This window comes from Lepisma saccharinum, chromosome 5 (assembly GCF_977018435.1).
Source record: "Lepisma saccharinum chromosome 5, izLepSacc3.1, whole genome shotgun sequence".
NCBI lineage: Eukaryota > Metazoa > Arthropoda > Insecta > Zygentoma > Lepismatidae > Lepisma > Lepisma saccharinum.
The window spans coordinates 38,579,416-38,596,370 of NC_139233.1; the positions used below are offsets into that span (position 1 = coordinate 38,579,416).

General features: G+C 38.9%; 2 protein-coding genes across 3 annotated transcripts in view; one reads left to right on the forward strand and one right to left on the reverse strand.

The window, feature by feature from the left end:
• Positions 1-11,485, reverse strand: part of Pgm2a (phosphoglucomutase 2) — a 134,036-nt gene extending 122,551 nt beyond the window's left edge. The window contains exon 1 of the mRNA XM_083122449.1: positions 11,404-11,485. The gene's annotated coding sequence lies outside the window, so the exon portion shown is untranslated. The remainder of the gene's footprint in view (positions 1-11,403) is intronic.
• LOC145987771 (START domain-containing protein 10-like) overlaps positions 1-16,955 on the forward strand; it is a 104,927-nt gene that overhangs the window by 40,108 nt on the left and 47,864 nt on the right. Inside the window, exon 1 of one of the 2 annotated variants that reach the window (XM_083122450.1) lies at positions 16,089-16,343. The exons of the other annotated variant lie outside the window; for it this stretch is intronic. Coding sequence (XP_082978576.1) covers positions 16,230-16,343 — 114 coding nt within the window. The 5' untranslated portion in view covers positions 16,089-16,229. Of the gene's footprint in view, positions 1-16,088; positions 16,344-16,955 lie in introns of those variants that run through there. 2 annotated transcript variants of the gene reach the window in all.

Here is a 16,955-nt window from a genome sequence, read left to right on the forward strand (position 1 = left end):
AACATAAATCCTTTTTAAAAAATCCTGGATACGTCACTGGTTCATGCACTTACATAGTATCGGATCGTGATTTTTAGCCCACCGTGTAGATATTCTAGAATAAAGTATATGTAAAAGTGTTGTATTACCAACCACGGTAATATGATATAATTAATCAGGTGGGTTCGATTTTATGCAAAATAATAATTTAATCCATAACTAAGAATATACATACAACATGGCTAACTCCATGCTTGACAATCCAAATCAACAAAACAATTGAACATCTATATTCAAAGATATAAAAACATCATAGATGTTTCACAATCTAGCTACTGCAACTTTCCCCTTCTTCCAAATGACAGCTGCAGCCTGTCAGGTGGTTTCCTCCTTCTAAAAGATCGTCGTGGACTGTTCACTGCGGAGGCGGTAACAGCTTCCTCTCGCCCAGTCTGTGGTCTCTCCTCACACACCCTGTCCTGCGCTGACACGGAACCATCAAAGATCCAAAAGTCATCTTCTCCACTGTCGGTATCCGACCTGTTAGATTTAAACTTCACTTGATGCAAGTGTACCCTTCTCGTTGTTCCACCGGCATTGACCAATAACAAGCGTCTTTTTAAATGACCCGTAACTGTAGCTCGTACGTATTTTGGAAATCTGGATGTATAATTTCTTGTCCACACTGTACTTCCCATTAATGGTAATTCTTCGTTCTTATTTGTCTCATTTCTCACCACTTCCTTATTAGAACAACTCTGAACTCCTATCTGCTGTAACATGAAATTTTGCCTCCAATTGGGCCATAAAATATCCAGCCAAGTTCTTCCTACAATTGGTTGTGGCAGATTTTGTTTACAAACAAAAACATTCATATTATATTTGTTATCTCTCCACAATACGTCCAACATAACCTGACCTTCTAATGCTAATGGTCTTCCATCAGCATTTTTCAGATTGATATTTGCAGGTTGAATCTTTAAATACGGAAAAGATTGATCGAGAAATCTTTTATCAAACACACTTACAGAAGCTCCAGTATCGATCTCAAAATTAACTAATTTACCATCACAATTCAAATCAATTGTACATTTGTCAGCATTATGCAAAGTTCGAACTACAGAGTTGAATTCAAATTGCCGTTCTTTAGTAGAACCATACTTGTACAACGGTAACTGGAAAGTGTGCAAGGGTTCGCGTGAAATTAACAATTCTTGATGTTCCTTTTCTGCATTCGACTTAATAGAATCTTTACATTCTTTTGAAATTACATCAAGAGACACATTACTTAAGCAACTGTTAGATTCAGCGGATTTACTTTGTAATCTTGATAAGTTTTTATCTGTCGGTTTATTACGAAATCTACAAAATTTCTGAATATGTCCAAAGAATCCACAATAATTACATCTAATTTGCTTTAAATAACATTTACCTTTTTTATGCGTCTTTCCACACTTATAACAAATCCATTGTCTTGAAGTTCCAGATTTCTCATTAACTCTGCTCTTCTCAAACTGATTATTAAGTTAGTTTTCCTATTGAAGAAAGCTTGGAAAGGTTTAGACTTGCTTTCATGAAGCTTATGTACTTTACAATCAGTAGCAAAACCTTCTTTTTGATGGAATAGCCGTACATCTTTCTCAACCATTTCCATATTCACGGCAATGTCGCAAGCTTTAATAAAGGAAACGTCGCCTTCTGATAACAATTTCTTTCTTGTAACTTCACTGTTAACTCCAAACACCAGCTGATCTCTTAGCATGTCATTTAAGAATGCTCCAAAGTTACATTTAGTAGCTGCATGTTTAAGTGAAACAATATATTCTGATACAGGTTGACCTAACTCTTGCTTCAGAAGATGAAAACGGTATCTTTCTGCAACAACATTATGCTTCGGTTGAAAATGATTCAACAATACATCTTTTATTACTTCGTATGTTTTGCTAGCAAGAGAATCTGGAGTAACTAAATCCCTTAAAACATCATATAAATTTCCTCCACAGAATGCAATAAAATGACTAATTTGCTTTTCCTTTGGAATGCCATTAGCAACACAAATCTGTTCAAACCGCTCCAAATACGAATCAATGTTACCTTTATCCACATCGAAAGGTTCCAGAATCTGTCCTTGAATCCCATCCTCGTCGCCAAATTGTTGTATTACCAACCACGGTAATATGATATAATTAATCAGGTGGGTTCGATTTTATGCCGTCTTCGCCTTGTAATCAAGGGGTCCCGGGTTCGATACCCGCCGGAGGCACAAGTGGTTCGGATCCCACTTTAAACTGTAGGTCCAGTCCCGATTAGCCTTACTGTGCATAAAGTGGACTTAAAACACCTAATCAACAATCAACAACAACAATCGATTTTATGCAAAATAATAATTTAATCCATAACTAAGAATATACATACAACATGGCTAACTCCATGCTTGACAATCCAAATCAACAAAACAATTGAACATCTATATTCAAAGATATAAAAACATCATAGATGTTTCACAATCTAGCTACTGCAAAAAGTATCTACAACTGAGTTACACTTAGAAAATAATAACTGTAACTGAGTTACTTTTGATCGAAGTAACTTTAACCCAGTCATTATTTTTTTAAAATATAACTTCCCAAACACTGACCATGAGCACTGAAATCATCAGACAAAAATTATAAACCCTTCACTCGTTTTTAAGCTTCTGATATCATTCCTGGTAGACTCTCGATAACAAACAATACATTTATATCTGACGTAGCCCTATCCTTTTAAAGTACTCTTTATCTCGTCTTACTGATATAGAACCGGAAGTTTCACAAACAAAGGTAAACTGACAGAGTATTTCGAAAACGGTTGAAGTCGTCGAACTGCAATTTTTAACACACACACTGCGTAGTCTAATTAGTGCATATATTGTTATAATTTGAAGCTTTTACATCTACTGGTAAGTATTTTTAAAAATCTATATTTTGAATAGAATGAAGGTTTACGTAGAAAGTAAGAATTGTTTGGACTTTAAGCACGAGACAAGTACATAGATTGTTATCCGTACATAACAGTTTGTAGAGGATATGATAGTTGAAAGGTTTTAAAATCTTGGCTAAACTCCTTCGTCACTACGTAAGTTGGTTTAATTATTTCAAGTTGTAAGTTCAGTTAACCTATTAGTTGATGGCAGTTACGTAATTTGAAGGAACAAGAGGAGGCATTATCTCCCTGTGGTTACCTGATACCCAGGCACGTATCCAGGAATTCCATTTTTTTAAGGGGTATAGTAAAAACCTCACAATTGTATGTTTCACACCCCCTATACGCCTTCATGGCGTGGTGCTAAGCACAGGGGAGCACTTTATCTTTCTTTTCTAAGACTAGTGGTGGCAGTTGTGTTCCAAAACAGGGGGGGGGCGGTGCAAGGAAAGTTTACTTTCTCTTGGTAGACAAGGCTTAATATTAAGAGGCCATAATGTTGAGGAAACAAAATGAGGAGCAACTATCCCTTAAATCGTCGCCACTGTAAAGCTGTCATTTTAATCAGAACGTGAAATCGGAACATTTTTTACCACTCAACTCCTCTGTTTCCATGCATTAACATTGTGTGCCGGAACCATCTCAGTATGTGTGTTTGTCCATTTCTTCTCATCAGGCATAGAAACATCTATGGTGTGTTTGAGTGTTTTTACGAAGCTGTTACACATGCACGGGATGGACAATCCACTCGACAACGCGAGATTCAAATTGTGGGCTGCCAACTGGACGCAGACATCTCTCGAATAGGTATCTCTGATTCGAGCCTGAACACCACTAACATGTCTTGTCCTCCCATGTTTGCAGCTCTTATAAGACCCACCAAATTGCTCCGATTCAAGCCTTAGCACTCACAAGTGTTCAAAAATGCCTGTCACAGCTTCCGGAGTCTTGTCATATATCGGCACGAAACAAAGGAAGTCTTCTCGAATATAGCTGGATCACGAAACAATTAGTGCACAATGAAAACCCTTCCGTTCCCAACACATCTAATGTTTCGTCTCCCAGTATGATCAAATGCTTATTGATTTATCTCCAGTAACATGCCCAAGGGAGGGTTGGTGAGGTCATAACCCCATTTGACCCAGTATTCCTTTTTTTAAAAAAAAAAGAAGAAGAAGAACGTCAAAGACAGGATAAAAATGGCAAGATCAGGACGGACCACCAAAACAAGTATGCTTAACCCCTCGCCCTTCCGAAAATCCTGGGCACGCCACTCTTTATCTCGGACACATTTTTTAAAAACAACTCACCAGAAGTTTTTATCATTCCGTATTGAAGATTGAAGTAAGATGCGCTCTTCCTGCAGGTTTGGATATGATCCTTTAGGGTGCTGTCGTCTGCCTGCCTTCACACCTATTAACAAGGCCCTAATTTTCCATCCTTGTGACTTGGATTTTCAAGACTTAAGAAGGTTTCAGACTGAAGGGACACGCGATACATGTCGATTGGAATGGGCCAATCAACAGCAACGTTTCAGACCGTAGCGACACAAAAGGCCGCACAAACCTAATTTCGACTTGTGAAATCCTCAGGCGACATGGTGTGAAATCTCCCTTATTAGGCCACTGTCATGTCACCTCGAAGTAGTAGCTCTTGTTGACCATAGAAGAAGAAAAATTCTTCTCAACCGGTGGGAATGCTCCTCAGTTTTCTTCTCTCTCCTATATTTTCTGTGTTTGTTTACTATACAGGCAACACCTTACGATTTGATATACGCAGGACATGTACTATGTAGACATTTTAACCAAAAATCGGTTGAAGTCAAGGATGGCTAGGTGGGTCAGTTGGTAGAGGCCTGATTCGGGTCCTGATAGAGCCTGCAATTTCCGCCTAAAATGTCTACATATGAAACATCTTCTTGCTTTCTCTTCTCGACATTCATAAAATTTTCGGCTGTCTCTTTATGGTAGTTAAGTGTTTGAATGTATTTTGAAGCCAGTAGGCTCAAACAAAAGTATTTTTTTGTACCATGAAATTATCCGACTGCATACGTATACGAAATTTTGTTCTGGCAAAACTAAATCATCACTCAAAACTTTGATTTTCAGTTGATCTATGCAGCTTATTTCTGTTTTAATAAACCACTCCAATATCCGGTACTTCTGAAATATTCACTTTAGAGAGAGACAGAGAGAGAGAGAGAGAGAGAGAGAGAGAGAGGCCTTCCATCTCTTCGGCCCTCGACCCGAACTAGCACTACACTGAGGCTCCGGAAGTTCTGCTGTCGTCAATGTCTTCATTTTCGAATCACTATATCTTAAAAAGCAACCAGAGGACGCTGACTGATCACTAATCGACTTTATGAATTGTCACACTTACCTCTGAAATCTATTAACCGATTCTTTGTACAGATCAACCGAAAATTTGAATGCGCGTATTTATATCCTCATTATATTCTAGAACGTTCCGCAGATAAAACGATTCGTTAATATTGCCAGTAGTTGACTCCTTCTCTCATTCAAGAACGTATCCTCTCCCGCCTTCCAGAGATTAGAAATTACAACGAATCGCCCTACGTGTGGCGCTACCCTTGTTGTGCAGCTTCCAAATGCTGACAAGTTTCTACATAGTGTTCAAGTGCGCTGCGACAACACCGAAAGCGCAAGAAAAGTTTACGTGCAATATTATCAACAACAGGGTTGTAGAACATTCTCCGTCTTGCCTCGATAATTGTCTATCTCCTTAAATCATCGTCAAATTATTCAAAAAGCCAAAAACCTAATTTTATCTAGTGAAAAATTAAAAAAAATCCTAGGGGGGGGCCCTCAAGCCACCTCAACCCCACCTTAGATACGTGCTATTAACAATAACAGGGTTAAAGAACATTCTCCGTCTTGTCTCGATAATTATTTCTCTCCTTAAATTATTGTCACATTATTTTATTTCACACCACAAGAAACCAAAAACCTCAGTTTATCTAGTGTAAACCTAAAACTTTCGGGGGGCTCGAGCCCCCTAAGCCCCCCTCTGGATACGTGCCTATGATACCCCCTTTCCGGTTTTAAATATTTATCCCCAGGAGAACTACTGGTACTCCTTCATAGGCGCACTTAAGAATTTTCTATGTGGGGGGGTCAACTAAATAGAAAATATGAGTCTAACAGTGCATGCCTCTCGTAGAAAAAATGGTGTGGTTCTTATTCTCAAGCGACAACTTTGGTGCGGGATCAATTGAAAGTCCTACAAAAGAGTGCAACTATTAAAAAACGCTGCTGTGCAGTTCCAAACAGTGAGTCCTCTTATTTGAAAATGATACAAGAATGAGAAATTTTCCATTGTAAGTATTGTGTTGTGTTGTATAACATGATGTCCCAACTGGGGGTTCTGACCCCCATAACCACCCCCACTGACCTCCATAACCCCCACTTCTGTACGTCCATGTACTCCTTAGAGGCATTGCTTATCTAGTTAATATTACACCTTTCATCATTATTTTGAACCATATTTCTATCACTGTATCATTTTCAGAATCAAACGCATTTGATATTGTGTAATGAATGCATTAAATTAATTTTTCAATTGTGTCAATAGAATTTTATTATTCCTGAAAATGTATATACATGTTTTAGAGATTAGTCTCAAAACTCGATGACTCTTTAAGGTGCGATACACTTTGCATGTAATGAGACGCTGAAGGGATTTGAATTCGTTTCTTTTCTTATTTCACGTCACTTCTCTCTTTCAGCTAATCTAGAAGGTGGGGATGAACTCTGATTTGATTAAATTAACGAAGGAACTATAAAGAAAAACAACAACCCAAATGTATGTTTTCATTTAAAAAATAAAAGTGCATTATAAAAATTAGTGCTTAGATGGAAATATATGTGGGTGACCAAAGTCTAGAGGCCTTGTAACGCAAATTACATCACTGTGCGTGCCTGTGTGTGTGTGTGTGTGAGAGAGAGAGAGAGAGAGAGAGAGAGAAGCGTGCGAAGCAAGGGACACTTGGTGCGAAAAGTAGATAGATTTGCTGTCTCTTTGCGCTTGTTACTTTTTCAATTGCATCAGTCATTTTCATTCCCGTTGCCAGGGAGGAGTCAGTCGCCCACCCTTCTGAACTCAAATACTTTAGTTTACTTGAGAAGATTTTGAAATCAAGAAACACACACACAGAGGGAGCGAGAGAATTAAAGAATGAGAGGAAGAAGTGGAAAAAGATAAATAGAGAAAATGAATTTAAATTTTGAATTTGAATTTAAAATTTTGAGTGCGTCAGCACTAAGGCTATTTTGCATCCGTCACATTATACGGGGTCCAGCCCCTTATCGTTACACATGACAACTCTAACGTTGCATAACTAAAATCATAAAATATTCAAATCTTCTGACTTTCGTTAAAAGCTGAGGCTGTAAAGGAGCACCCAGCACGAATAAGGACAAAACACAGGACAACACACACAAAATTATATTGGCCATGGGGCCAGTCGCCAGAGCCTCGTTAGTCTGCAGTCCAGGGTGTACTACGTGGAAGTGAGGTTGACTATTGGATGCACTATAGAGAAAATGACAAGAGGGATCAAGAAAGAGAGAGGCAGAGAAACTAAGAAAGAACAGTAGAGGGACTGTGGAAGGAAGAGAGAAAGTAGGAAGTTAGAGAAACGAAAGAACAATGAAAGGGGGAAGGAGAAGAGAGAAAGAAGAGACAAGGAGAATTAGTGAGAAGGAGAACGAAACAGAGAGATGAAATATAGAAAGAAACCAGGAGAGGGAAAGGTAACAGAAGAATGAGAGTGAGATAGAAAGGCCCTCTCTTTCACGTAGTACACCGTGAAAACTTCACTGTAATGAGGTTCTCCGAATAAAATGGAAATCTTGAATAAACCCATGCCTTTTCTATCTTACACAGGTTTTGCAGGAAGTCTCAAAAAGTATCATGGGTAGGAAGCGGTATGGAATTATTGAGGGTTTCTTCCCAGATATGTGATAACGTTTCTAGAAAGATAAAAAGGTACATTTGGAGTAAAAATCACCATAAATAATAATATTGTGTAAAATAAAATGGTGGAATGTGCCAAAAGTTGAGGGGTGCTTATAAGGTGTGCGAATAAAACTGAAAGCGTTGTACAAATAAGAAGATGAACTTAAAATAAGAAAAATACAAAAGTATAATAAAAATACTTTGAGTCTAAATGTAAAGCTTTTACTGCCGCATAAGAAATTGTAATGTTCCTAGTACCCTCACTCCCTCCACATTTAGGGGGTTTCCCCCGACAGGATCGTGGCTAACGCTGTCACATTGTAGAAACGGGTACTTGGTTCGATTCTTAATGGAGGCACCAAGTGATTTGGATTCCACTCTAAACTGTAGATCTAGTCCCGATTAGTCTGAGCATAAAGTGAGCTTCATGTTATTTTCACTGTACCTAACTACTTCTTCTCCTTCTTTCTCTGACCCTGTCAAACAAAACACTGTCGACTTTGGCCAACGTTCCTGTTTTTGTAGGATTTCAGTTGGGTTTTTTCACCTTTCCAGCTCCCGTGTAATGCGATACACGACACTACTAAATCTTGATTCTTACACTTTTACACTTTATGTTCTGTTTATATTTCAATTTGACATTTGCGTGCGTATCCATATAAAATCCAAATAAGTTGAGTGGATAAATCAGATAAAGGAGATAGTAGAAATATAGGAAATGGCATTTTTAATCGTATCAGATTTTTATATAGTATATTTCGTTGGTGTGAAAATTGTTCGCATTCCAAGTGTTACGTTTAGGCCGTTCGCCGGCGTAAACTGCTTGGCTGCAAGAGGTTGTGTGTATGAAGAATGGAATAAATTACTCTCATTGCTCTTTACCAATATTTAATAGAATCGCACAAGTGATAGGGGGGGGGATCACGCACGAGCCAGCAAGATATCTAAACACTGACAATAATAAACCCAAAGTGTCACCACTGTACCTGATTTCCTTCGAGGTTCCTCGGTTGAGTCACGACGTGGCGCTCTATCGGTCCATTGAAGGTGTCCTCAGTGGATTCGCCCAAACCTTTTAAATGGACCGACTTAACACTGTCACTCGCAACACACTTCGCGCTTCGCTCCCTCGACCAAGACTCTCTCGGCGACCTCTCGTCACCCGGGGACTGCTGGCGTTTTTGATTACACAGCATTTTATTTCCGGCTCGTGACATGCCACCTCCCCCTGAAAAGAAATGGGATTGGCCAGGGGACAATCACATTTCTTTATTGACAAAAAATATTAAGATATGATTAAATATGTACAAAGACCAGTCCCTGAATAAATTATTACACCCCGTATATAACATGATTCGTCGTAGGGCAGTAGGCAAGTAGCCTATGTAGTGCACTGTAGAACGTAACAAATAATAATACACTAATTGAAGTGTAACACTTCCAATCATGCAACAAGAAATCAAGAAACTGCTGGAATTCTCCTATTTTGCTTGTGAAGAAACCAAATAACACGTACCGCGTCTGCTTCGACGCTCGTCGAATCAACGCCGTCGCCAAGAAGATAAGTTTTCCGGCACCTCATCTCCTAGACATCGTAGAGAGGGCGGCAGGTTTCAAATATTATTCATCTATGGACATCCTCTCGGCTTATTTTCAGATACGCCTCACACCAAGTAGCCGTGAAAAAGTGAGTTTTCAAGTGCCGCAGATGGGGACTTACGCTTTTAATTATGCCCCGCACCTCCACCATGTTACGTTTAGGCCGTTCGCCGGCGTAAACTGCTTGGCTGCAAGAGGTTGTGTGTATGAAGAATGGAATAAATTACTCTCATTGCTCTTTACCAATATTTAATAGAATCGCACAAGTGATAGGGGGGGGATCACGCACGAGCCAGCAAGATATCTAAACACTGACAATAATAAACCCAAAGTGTCACCACTGTACCTGATTTCCTTCGAGGTTCCTCGGTTGAGTCACGACGTGGCGCTCTATCGGTCCATTGAAGGTGTCCTCAGTGGATTCGCCCAAACCTTTTAAATGGACCGACTTAACACTGTCACTCGCAACACACTTCGCGCTTCGCTCCCTCGACCAAGACTCTCTCGGCGACCTCTCGTCACCCGGGGACTGCTGGCGTTTTTGATTACACAGCATTTTATTTCCGGCTCGTGACACAAGAATAAATGTTGCGCATCCGGATTTTCTTAACCACATACACAATTTTGTTGAGTTTTAATATGTATTTTTGCTAGGTGTGCTGGTGAACGCACGTGTCCTGTCCTTAACCTATAAATAGATGAAAACTATGACCTGCCGTGGGAGCGTGAACAAATAGAACCATGGGTCTTTAGTTCTAAAGTCTGCTATTCTATATGTATTACCCACAACCTTAAATTGCTCCTTGCACCATTCGTTCCATTGATCCATGAGTTTGATTTTCACTCGTGGTAATAAATCCGTATACAATAATCTGTTGAAACTTATGTGTTGTAAATCTCTGGCTTGTTTAGCATATAAGTCCACGTTCATTTCCTACGTTAATATTATGTACTTTAACATAACTGAATTGTATGTCAATGTTCCTTTTACAAGCAAATTGAACTTGTTGAATAATTAGAATATTGAGAATAGATTGATGACATAATTTAGGATAAGATGTAGATAATGCTTGTAATACACTCAGAACATCTGTAAGGAGAAGATTTTTTTTATATAACCTTCGGCTATTCCACATTGTAAAGCTCTGTATAGGACGAGTAACTTTCCGCGGTGAAAATAGATGAGTCTATAGGTAATCTAAACTGTTGATAATTTTTTTTCTCTGGGATGTCTCGTGATAGGTACATCCTACCCCTTTGCTATTTTTTGAACCATCGGTATAAATCATTACGTGTGTTGGCCATTTTTCTCTGTACAATGCATGTAGTCCTAGATCTCTGAAGTGAATTAAACGTTGTGTATATAATGGAATATCCAGTTGATAAATCAGAGGATGTAGGAGAGTGAAAGTCTTGGTTCGAAGTTCTGGGTCTATGTAAAGAAATATGAGGTGGATTGTGGATTTATAATATCGGCTTCAACCCATTGTTTTTGTATTTTAAACCATTTATTAAATGGATGAGGATGATTTTCCCAAGATTTAAGGAGGAGTTTTCAGTTTAAGTTGGTGTTTTAAGTCCACTTTGTGCACAGTAAAGCTAATCGGGACAGTTTAAAGTGGAATCCGAACCACTATGTGCCTCTACCGGGTATCGAACGATTTAAGGAGGAATTTTATTGTTAATTGAATCCGCCTGTCTCAAAGATGTTTCTTTTCTCTCAGTGACCTAACTAGCATAGACTCTCCGACCTCTCTGAATGATTCGCCTCAGACTATCTTCCACACAAATCGTCGTGTCCAATGAAGTTAATTCAAGGTCTTTCCTTTCTTTGACACCCTTTTCTTCCAAACATTGAAAAAACAAATTTAACCAAAATGTACATACCATGTCTTTACCGGAAAACTTGTTCGTGGAAACACAATTCGTCTAGCACAGAATGTTAGGTAACTGAATAACTGGATAGAAACTTACGTAAAGCAGAAGCTGATAAACGTTCAAGGACAAACAGCTGAATGTCGTATGCAGTGGTGGGGAAAAGAAAAAGAACGATACAAATTTGCTCGTGTGAACTGGAAAACGGAAACCCCTAAGTGCTGGTTTACATGGAAATTTTATTTGCTCGTGTGGCAGATTGATAGGATTCTACAATTGCACTTTCAGGTAAATGGTTACGTTCTCTGCTTGAAAACAGTGCAACGCGGTGGGGGGGGGGTGTGTTGACGGAAGTTATGTACCATTCCGAATTGGCCCAACTTTTATAATAAAAGACAGACTTGTGAAAACTTGTTACGTTTGGACACGCTTATCATTATATAGTACATTATAGTACATTTAAAGAAATATATTTGGATGTGTTGCATTGTTGTTATATTTTATATAAAATGTTGTAACTCTATACCTTCTTTCATTTATGGCGCCAATAAGAAATGAGGATTGGATAAAATTAAATACTCATGCTCTGACTTGGATTAGAATCCGAATCTTCAGTGGCGAGTCCACCAGTCGAGTACCCAATGTGCTAGGATCTGAAGGGCACACTATCACAGTGGAAACCTTCAAATAAAACTTTGTGTGAAGCTGTAATTTTAAATATCTTTGATGCATCTTTAGGTTAAACGGAACGATGAGAATTCCGCGTCTCATTTCCAAAGACCACCGAGACTCTGGCGTCTAGACTCACAGCCAGTATAATCCTTTGTTTGGCACGTGTTGTGTCGTTCCTATATGTTTGTAATTGTCATTTCATTCATCTAATCTTATCATCATTCATCCTCATCTTTGTGATTAGCCAAAAGTGGCAGAAAAGCGAGGTAAATTAAGTAAATGAAACCAGATCAAATCAAGAAATGAATTTTTGATTGGATTGATGTTTTAAGTCGACTTTATGCACAGTAAGGCTAATCGGGACTGGACCTACAGTTTAAAGTGGGATCCGAACCACTATGTGCCTCCACCGGGTATCGAACCCAGGACCCCTTGTTTACAAGGCGCCATCGGGTAGGCCATCAGAAATGGATTACATTTGCAAATAGCCTACGATGTACATAATATATGGTTTATCTGTAAATAATCAGGTAGACATTTTATTGGTATATTCATATTAAAGTAATATTTGTTTTCCAAAAATAATATACATTCTAGTTTGTCGAACGAAACCGAGAGTCTCGGACACTGCAGTTGGGACGCTATACTAACCGGTGTGCAATCACATCGCAGAACGGTTATTTTGACAAAATGCTGTTTCCCTAAGGACTGCTTTGGGGAGGGGGAATTTTAACATTGTCGGCTCTTGCCCATGTGGTGGGCCTAATTTGTCTGTTTGACCGCAAGTTCCTTCGCAAGCAAACACGGCAACAGAGGACCACTGCCAAAAAGGCGCTCTCCGCGCCGGTTTCTGGCCCTGCGCTCCTTTAAGTCTCATGTCGTCTATATTTTAAAGATCTCGATCTCGCCTCAACACCAATGGTTTAGTCTGGAATTTTATTTTAGAACACTGAAACTTTTCTTGTCTCGGCACCATTCCTAGATCAGGGCATTATTATAGAAGTACGAGCATGTGTGTGTGTGTGTGTGTGTGTGTGTGTGTGTGTGTGTGTGTGTGTGTGTGTGTGTGTGTGTGTGTGTGTGTGTGTGTGTGTGTGTGTGTGTGCGTCTACGTGTGTAAAAAAGACTGAATCTAAACTGTAGAAATACTACAAATGAATATTCATTGATATATTTGACAGTAAGTGATCTGTCCGGAGGGTTCGTGGAGGATATATCTTATCTCTGGAAATCTTTTCTGAAAAGATAATGTCTAATCATGTGAACAGATGGTAAAATATAATATTATATACTCCTAGAGATGTTATTACCTGTTGTTACAAATACCGGCTTAATCTTTTGCCTTGAAAATAGTTTCACTTTCCTCTTCACTTGAGTAAAGCAGGAAGTAGCTGAGAAAATATGTGAGTTTATTGCCCAGAAAGAATACACAGGTATTTTAATATGTTCTTCCTTGCTTGTATTTAACCTTGGTGCAAGAAAGTAAACAAGGCCTTGACTCTTGGTTGAGAACATTAATACACAGTATCAGTACTTCCTACACATCCAGTAAAAAATGGGGAGAATAAGGCAGGGGCCCACCCAAAATCCGTGTGGTTCACCTTGTCAAAATGGAATAGATAAATTTCACGACAAAATAAAATGACAATGTGTAGATAATGAATATTTTTACTTTAGGTCCCCAAATCCGCTCCTCCCTGGAACATTCAACAGAATAGATATCTACTTGGGCGTCGGTAGAACTCTTGCCTCGTTCGAAACTTTGGTAGCATTTCACATTAACCAACATTGATTATTATTGTCATGCTTATGATTATTATTATAAAACAATAATGATTATGATCTAATAAAATATACAATCTAATATGTCTAAGTTAGGGAGACCATACATCCTGATTTTCGCAGGACAGACCTTTTTTTTTTTTTTAGACTTTTCTCCTGCGGTCAGCGAAGCAACTCCAAAAATCCAAATATGTTTTTTTTTTTGTTTTTATCAAGAATGTCCTGCGAAATGTCCTGCAAAACATGACTCGTCCGTTCTCAGGGTTTAAAAATACCTTCAGCTCCGTAAGAAGGGCATTATAAGTTATTATTCCAAATTACTCACATCAAAAGAAGATTAGGCAAGGTTGAACCCTCCTTGTGATTAAATTTAATTTCCGGTGACATTGATTACATCATTCGAAATTTTCCAAAAGGACGTGATATCAATAACTTAGTTTTTTTAAAAAAAAAATCGAAGCCTCTTTACCCTGAACAAACGAGGTGCATCACGAAGCAGATGTTTTTCAGTATGTTGCCTAAAGGACAACCAAAAAACCGAGTGGAAAGCAATGGCAGTTTTTATCTGTATTCCTTCTAAACTATCTCACCATGGCGATCATTCTATCATGTAGGAATTTTGTAACTTTACATTTTACAAGTGTTATTAATACAGAGCATAGTGCAAGTGAAGTATCATGATAACAAACAAAACTATTAATAATAATAATGTCGGCAGGGTCCAAAACAAAGTTAGCCTAGGGGTCCAAATTTTATAAATTTCCCTTATATGTATGTATGTATGTATGTATGTATGTATGTATGTATGTATGTATGTATGTATGTATGTATGTATGTATGTATATGTCTAAGCGGTATTGTCCCAACCTTGGTCGCAGACACCATGGCGGAGTAGTTAGCACATCGCGCTACGACGCCAGGGGTCCCGGTTCGAATCCTGGCCTGGGCATAGATGTTTGTGATTGTCCATTCATCACATCATCACTCTTCATAAATCAGCCAAAAGTGGCACAAAAAACAAAATAAAACCAACCTTGGTTGTATGTATGAATAATTACTGTATGTGTGGAATGGTAGGCCAGAGAACAGTTTCTTTCTTATTTTGTTTTTAAATAAAGTACGGTTTGCGAAATATTACCAAAGTTTCGAACTAGACAATGTGCAACAAGTCCTATCGATCAGTGGCGTAGGCAAGGGGGGCCTCACCCGGCTCAACCCCACCCCCCATTTGCAATAAAATTTTCGATTTTAAATTAAAGAGAGACGATCGAGTACGAGTGCGACACAATATATGCCTTTTCTCTTTATATTCCGTTAATTGTGCGACGACTAAGTTTCATAGTTAAACTGAAATTTGGGTATCGATACATCGCGAGTTGACACTTGGATGCTTGGTCATAGCATCCCTGTTTATGAAATGGGTGGAGTGGTCGTAGTGCATGGACACACTGGAAAACAAAGTGGGAATCTGTTAAACTCGCAAGCCTCCCTTCAACTGCCATTGTAAGCCTCAACGCGTGTCATCAGATTTTCTTCCCAAATATTCACAAACTCCTGAAAATTCTCTGCACTCTACCTGTGACAACCGCTACCCCAGAAAGAAGCTTTTCGACTATCCGGTGATTGAAAACATATTTGTGCAATTCTCTTAGTGAAGAACGACTGAGTGGACTGGCACTGCTTAATATACACAGGGAAGTGAAAATTACACCGGTGCAGGTTCTCAACAGATTCACTTTGCAAAGACGGAGACTGGATTTTGTTTTATAACCTTTGGTGAGTCAAAATTCATTTTAAATTTCATTGCATTATGTGTATTGTATTTTTAAGTATGTTTCATATAGGTTTAGGGGCAAATTGTTTAATTATGTTCCCAAAATCCCCCGCCACCTTTCCCCCTTTTGAAATTTCTGGCCATGCTACTGTGTTTCTTAATTTTAGCAAGTTTGTTAAGTATTTTCCCAAAATAACACTGCCCCCCGCCCCCATTTGAAATTTCTGGCTACGCTACTGCTATCGATGGCCTTGCAGTCATGTAGACACGTTAGTCATAGAGGAAGTAACACAGTCAACAAAAGCAAAGCGGAATAGCCTGCGTTTCCCCGCTATCTCGTTTCTGATTGCACAGGGAAATGCGTTCACAAACTTCCAGTAATGGACAAACCTCAGCGACGAGCAAACAGCCAGTAAGCGGGACGGTTCTGGTCTAATTGTGAGGATTACTTCACTTGTTTTTTTATTAGTATCGACCACATTCCGAGGACAGACAGATGTCAAGTTGTTCTCCGTGAAAGTTTGATAAAAGAAGACGTAAATCAATTGGCGATTTTTTTTTTAGTGATTGGGTAACTGAAGCAAAAAAAGGGGGAAAAAAGATCAGCTGAATGAAAACAAGTGACTGTGAAGTTACCAAGTGCATAACGGAGTTTGGATCAAGGGTGCGAGACAGTTCATCCAGGATTGCAGCCTCGATTCGGAATCTACATCACAGTTTACAGGTATGTCATTTTTAAGTGTGTTTCTGGCACGCACTTTGCATTGTACACAGTGGCGGATTAACAAACTTATACTGTGGGGATGGATGCATGGGCGCCCTCAGTGAGGTTGCCTTCTTATGCTTTGTTTGTCCCTTTTATTTGTATGTATTCTATTTAAATATCAGAGTAAACACAAATTGTACAGCGGGATCCATGATTCATTGATTGATTTGGTGTTTTAATTCCACTTTTTGCACAGTAAGGATAATCGGGACTGGATCTACAGGTTATAGTGAGATCCGAACCACTGTGCAATGTGCTTCCACCGGGAATCGAACCCAGGACACCTTGATTACATTACGATGACATTTCCCCTACGCCATCGAGGAAGCTCCAATGCCCTCCCACAATAGACAAGAGGTTGTGAACGCAATCACTGATAATTTGTAAAGTTCGTTTAAAGCCAAACTATATAAAGTCCTAGCATAATAAGTTTACAAAATTATACTTGGCGTCGCCCCTGAATCTGTAACTTAATTATTTACTCAATGTTCATTTCTTTTCCCTCAATCTATTTATCTTTCTCTTTCTCCAGACTTTCACCTACTTTCTGTCTCAGAATCTATTTCCTCT